Genomic DNA, 5,905 nt, shown 5'->3' with positions numbered 1-5,905 from the left:
AGTACATCGGGGCGTCCACAGAGGAGAGGTTGCAGCGTGGAGGCTGTGGAAGGGAGGGGGGCCACCCCTGAAAGCTGCAGACCTCTCCCCAGGGGTCAGGAAAGCAGAGACACTGTAGACTGGGAAAGCAAAGACCAAAGGCATGAGCTCCCAGGACTCGGAGCAGCACGTGGGGGGTGGGGGTGGGAGGAGTGCTGGGGGGGGTTGGGAGGGGAGGGGGAAGGGAGGAAGAGAGAGAGGAAGGTAGGGCTGTCAGTCAGGCTGACGGACAGCCTCGAGATTTGCCTTCAGATAAAACCTTACAGATGTGGAGGTCAGTATTGATTTTGAGTTAGTAACGGTGCCTTACCAAGAAGTAATACATTAGTGAAAGCAAGGTCACCAGGAAAAGCAAGCCCCACCCCCACCGTGAGGTCTCAGCATTCCTGAGGGCGTGTACATTACCGCATCAGGCCAGGACTTCCTCAAGTTCAAAAGTGTGCAGGCCCAGACCTCCTCCGCTGGGCCCCACTGCGGGCAAGATGCTTCCTTCCTCTGTGGCACACAGGGACTTTTTGCCAGAGGTCCCCAGGGACCTCTGTACCATCAGGGCTTCAAAGACTCCCCCCCCCCCCGGAGCACCAGCAGAGAGGCCAGAGACCCAGGCCCAGCCGCCAGAGTGGCTGCTGGCTGACTGTGTCAAGCCCCATGGACCGCTCACTCCCCGGTGCCTCAGTTTCCCCATCTACAGATGAGGGGTAGGGTACCCATTTGCTGGGGAACCACTGCAGTGAACAGGTACAACCCTGGCGGAGGTTTATCCTCTATGGTGGCCGCCCGGGCGCTCATAGGTTGTGCCTTGTCTGTTTCCTGGGAAGTTGCCCTCCTGCAGATGAAATGGAAACCACTTGATCCACGAGCCTCCGGGGACTCAGAGTCACCGTTCACACCTACCCCAGATGTGGAGTTGATTTGATGTTCCAGGCCAAATCCCATTGAGCAAATCCCATTATGGGAAAAGCTCCCTGGGCCGAGCTGTCTGTTAGCTGGCAGTGTCCATGGCCCTCAGAGCCATCGGGCACAACACACACACCCCTTCCAACAAAGGACTGCAGGAGGCCCCACCCCTCCCGGGCCTCCTTCCTGTGTAACCCTGGCTGTAGACCAGGCTGGCCTTGAACTCACATAGATCCACATACTTCTGCCTCCCAAGTGCTGGGATTAAGAGCACCCAGAACCATGTTTGGCCTAAAACATTTTTAAAGAAGAGTTCACAGCTGGGCAGTGGTGGCGCATGCCTTTAATCCCAGCACTCGGGAGGCAGAGGCAGGAGGATTTCTGAGTTCGAGGCCAGTCTGGTCTACAGAGTGAGTTCCAGGACAGCCAGAGCTACACGGAGAAACCTTCGAAAAAAACAAAACAGACAAAAAAACAAAAACAATAAAAAGAGTTCATTATTTTCCATTTTACGTGTGTATGTGCTTACGTGAGGCTGTGTGAGCAGGTGCCTGAAGAGACCAGAAGAGGGCACTGGATCCCCTGGAACTAGAGTTAGAGGCGACTTTGTGCTGCCTGGTGTCGGTGCTGGGAACCCCCACAGTGGTCTCCAGTGGGAGAGGTTATGCTCTTTCCCTGTCTACATATTTGATTGACAGCTGTGAGAGGGGTCTGAGGTTATCCTTCAGAACGTCCTAGTGACCAACTTAGTATCTGGTACATAATAAACACTCAATAAATACCATTAGAGCCCTATGTGTGAATTCAGCGAGCACTTCTGAGCTCTTTGTAAACAGCAGACCAGAAAGCACACACTGAGGCTGCAGAGGGTCACAGCACACACTTTGGGCCCACAGCAAGGTCCCATGGCCCATTCATTAGATAATAAATGAGTGCATGGATGCTGTCTGCCTTGGGGACAATATTGCTGGATCACAAAGGGGCCCGAGGAACTGGACCGGCAGAGAAAGCTCAGACCACAAGAAGCCCTTGCTGGAACGCTTAGGAGTTCTTGGGTGACAGAGTCAGGTCTGGCCACTGTCCCGTGTGAGTGTCAGTCATAGAGAATATGTGTATATGAGGTCTCTGAGGTACCACCTCCTCTTCTTACCTTCCGTTCTTCTTCCTCCCCTCCCACCATCTTTTCTGAGCTGGCCATCATGGTAAAAGGCAGTACTAGAGAATCAAACTGGGTCTCAACCTCCTTCAGGAGCCTCTTCCAGAAGGGAAAAGGCTGGTGAGCTGATCCCTGGGGCCCAGCTTCCTCCCAGGGGAAGCAGGCTCTGTCTGTGGCGGGCAGGATGACTGTCAGTGTCATCATTCAGGTGAGAATGTAGGATCTTGATCGGGAATCAAACATCATTGGGAAGAGTGGGGTCTCCCAGACCGAGATCCCGAGTTCACCCTGAAGCCCCTGCAGGTTCCCCAGGCTTAGGACACCCATCTCGAAGATCAGAAAGGCACAGATACAGTTCAGTGCTTAGGAGTCTCCACATCCTGAAAGTCCAGCACCCTGCTATTGATCCTAACCTGAGAGAGATGGCAGAGGCAGGGTGAGTCTGTGAGCTAGGCAGATAGCACAAAGTGGTCCAGGGACATCCACCCAACCTCAGACCTCGCTTCACACCTCCCCAAAGACATATAATATCTTTGCCATCTTGGGGTGGTCCACAGGGTTTCATCCAACCTAAAAAAATATCCCACCAGCAGAACCTGTGGACAGCCTGCCCCGCCCCGCCCTTGGCTCCAGTTTGGACCAAGTACTCAGTTTATAAAGTTTAGGTATCAAAGGTGGTGTTCCACGCCTCCCCCTCAGGCTCCCCAAGAAACAGGTGACTGCGTGACTCTGGAGTAGGATCCTCCAAAGGGCTTGGGTGAGCCGACTCAGTCCTTTCCCAAGGATCCGTGGCTGGTGATCTTAGCCATGAACCAGGCAGGCCCTAGCCTACTGGATCCCTGACCACTAGCTATGAGATATGGTGGAGGCATCGTTCTCTGTGGACCTCACTGTTTTTATCTGAGAAATGGGTTCTTAGCTCTGCCCTACATGTCTCCATAATTCTCCGGATTGGAGACAGCATGCAGGTGAGTGGCTAAGAAGAGGTTTGAAGGGAGGGGCAACTGAGGAGGCTCGTGAGGACAGGGTCCTATTTCCCCACCTCTTAGCCAGGCTCAAGGTAGAGCATGTCCCTCGCAGAGACCCCCCATCCTCCAGTGTACCCTTTGACTCAGCCACCCTCGAAATCCCTTTCCCGAGCACTTCAGAGGTCATGGGATTTCCGGGCTGTCCACACCCCCTCAGACACACAGCTGTTAAGTATGAGAATTCTGTTCTGCCCAGGGCTTATAGAACCTGTATGTCTGCCCTTGACCTGTTCTCCTGTCCCGGAGCCTGTGCAGGACAAGCCACTGGGAAAACCACTTAGCCCAGAGCCTCTTTCCTATAGGGTATCTTCAGGAGGTCTCTGGAGACCTGGGACCGGCAGAGCAGGTCTTTGAGGATATGCTTATTTGACCCCTCTGGGTGACTGTGCCCTCTCACCCTGTAGGGTCATCGCCCACACCATCAATCCCTACTGTCCCCTGGAGTGCTCGGTGGCAGGTCCCACCTTCTCCAAAGCTCCTTTGGACCCCAGGCAGTCTGGGTGCTTCCTCAGCCAAGAGCGATCTCTATCAAATACCTCAGTGCTCTCTTGTGCTTTGGGGACCGTCGCTCATTGCCCAGAGCTTTCTGTTCATCCTTCCAGTGGGACAGGGGCCAAGGCTCTGATCTGAAGTTCCGTGGCCTTCAGCCTGGGGTGCGGGGATAGACTTGTCACCAATACTTATTGAATGACTAAGTGAGCACCCCAGTGGCCCAGCATCCATCCTTCAGGGTGAGTTTGCAGAGTTCAGTCTGGGGGTCCCACAGGAAAAGCAGGGTCATAGGTGAAGGCCAGAGACCGCAGGGGCTGACAGTCATAGAAGGGTCTCAGGGGAACTGTTAAAAAAAAAAAACTGCCTTGGGCTCACGAGACCGCTCAGTGGGTTAAGGCACTTGCCGCCAAGTCTGACGACATGAACGCTATCCCCAGGACCCACGTGGTGGAGGGAGAGAACGGATCTCGTGGATTGTGTTCTGATCGTCACACGCAGGCTACACTATGCACCCACCCCCACAAAAATAAATCAGTGAAATATTAAAAGCAAAGGCTTTGTACTTTGGCATAGCAGAGGCAGGAGCTCACGTCACCGCATGGGGGTGTTAAACGAGGAAGACGAGTGTGTACACGTGCGCATGTGAAGATGGGCCATCCCAGTGTGATGCGGGAGGCATGGCCCTCAAGCTATGGAAGGAAAGCTCCGTTGTTGTCGAGGCACCATCATCTAGTTAGGACGCTGAGGACTGCATGCCTCAATTCATGCACACATTCGTTCATTCATTCATTCATTCATTCATTTGCCCCTTTAGCTGATAGGCCTAGGGTATCCATTAGCTAGTGAGTGTATTTGTTCATTCATGCATGCATTCATTCATTTATTCATCCCTTCAGCTGATAGCTCCATGCAAATCTCTCTCTCATTCATGTGTGCATTCATTCACTCAGCCTAATGATCAATCAGTTAAGCATCCCTGATAGGCCCTAAGTGCTCCCTATCTATCTAGAGCCTGTTCACTCATTCATTCATCCATTAGTTCATTCATTCACTCACTCATTCACCCATTTACTTACTCATTCATTCATTCATTCATTCATCCACTGATTCATTCATTCACCCACTGATTCATTCATTCACTCACTCATTCACTCATTCATCCACTCATTCATTCATTTACTCATTCACTCATTCACTCACTCATTTACTCATTCATAAATATAACTGATCGATCCAGAGCCTTGTATAGTTAGTGCATTTGTTAATTTGCATATGTATATACCCACTCATCTGAGCATTCATCCATTTCTTTACTCACTCAGCTGATGCCCTTTATGAAGTTCATTTATTCACTCATTCATGCATCCATTGACTGATTCATTCATTCTGCTGGTAACTTCAGAGTTCCTCTTATCTAGCTGGTGTCCTCATTCATTCATTCAGCTGATGGGTCCAGGATGTCCCTTGTGTTATTAGTTCTTTCATTTCTGTACTTATCCATCGGTTTATTCACTCATGCATCCAGCAGAAAGTAGAGGGTAACCCCTCAAACTAGGCCATCGGGACAGAGAAGTGACAAAGGGCCTGCCCTGCTCCTGGAGCTCTGGTGTGCCCTGGCCCACCCGATCCCTGCATGCACGTGCCTGGGGGTCCAGCCTTTGATATGCACTGCCTGTCTCTCCTGCAGGTCATGAGCATCCTTAGCAACCCGAGCGCCGTGCCTCCACAGCCCCAGGCCGACTTTTCCATCTCCCCACTGCATGGAGGCCTGGACTCAGCTTCCTCCATCTCAGCCAGCTGCAGCCAGCGGGCCGATTCCATCAAGCCAGGAGACAGCTTGCCCACCTCCCAGTCTTACTGCCCACCGACCTATAGCACTACTGGCTACAGTGTGGACCCTGTGGCTGGCTACCAGTACAGCCAGTATGGCCAAAGTGAGTGTTTCCCTTGCTACCCATCTCCAAGGGGGCTGACTTATTCCTGGGCAAGGCGGTGGTCAGGGTGGAGGGTGTCTTTTTCTTTAAAAGAATTTAAAATTTATTTTATCATTTTATGTGTATGAAAGTTTGTGTACTATGTGTATGCAGTATCTGCAGGGGCCAGAAGAGGGCATCAGATCCCCTGGACTGGAATTACAGATGGTTATGAGCCATTTTATGGGTGCTGACGACTAAGCCCAGGTCCTTGGCAAGAGCAGCCAGTGCTCTTAACCACTGAGCCATCTCTCAAGTCCTCTTTTAAAATTAAATTAGCATGCTTGTCTGTCTGTCTGTCTGTCTGTCTCTCTCTCTCT

General features: G+C 51.9%; 1 protein-coding gene across 1 annotated transcript in view; it reads left to right on the top strand.

The window, feature by feature from the left end:
- The window catches only part of Pax7 (paired box 7), a 98,704-nt gene that overhangs the window by 81,107 nt on the left and 11,692 nt on the right, over window positions 1–5,905 (top strand). The window contains exon 8 of the mRNA XM_021200017.2: window positions 5,300–5,546. Coding sequence (XP_021055676.1) covers window positions 5,300–5,546 — 247 coding nt within the window. The remainder of the gene's footprint in view (window positions 1–5,299; window positions 5,547–5,905) is intronic.

This window comes from Mus pahari, chromosome 6 (genome assembly GCF_900095145.1).
Source record: "Mus pahari chromosome 6, PAHARI_EIJ_v1.1, whole genome shotgun sequence".
Taxonomy (NCBI): domain Eukaryota; kingdom Metazoa; phylum Chordata; class Mammalia; order Rodentia; family Muridae; genus Mus; species Mus pahari.
The sequence above is the reverse complement of the archived record's forward strand: the minus strand, read 5'-3'. Positions and strand labels throughout refer to the sequence as shown.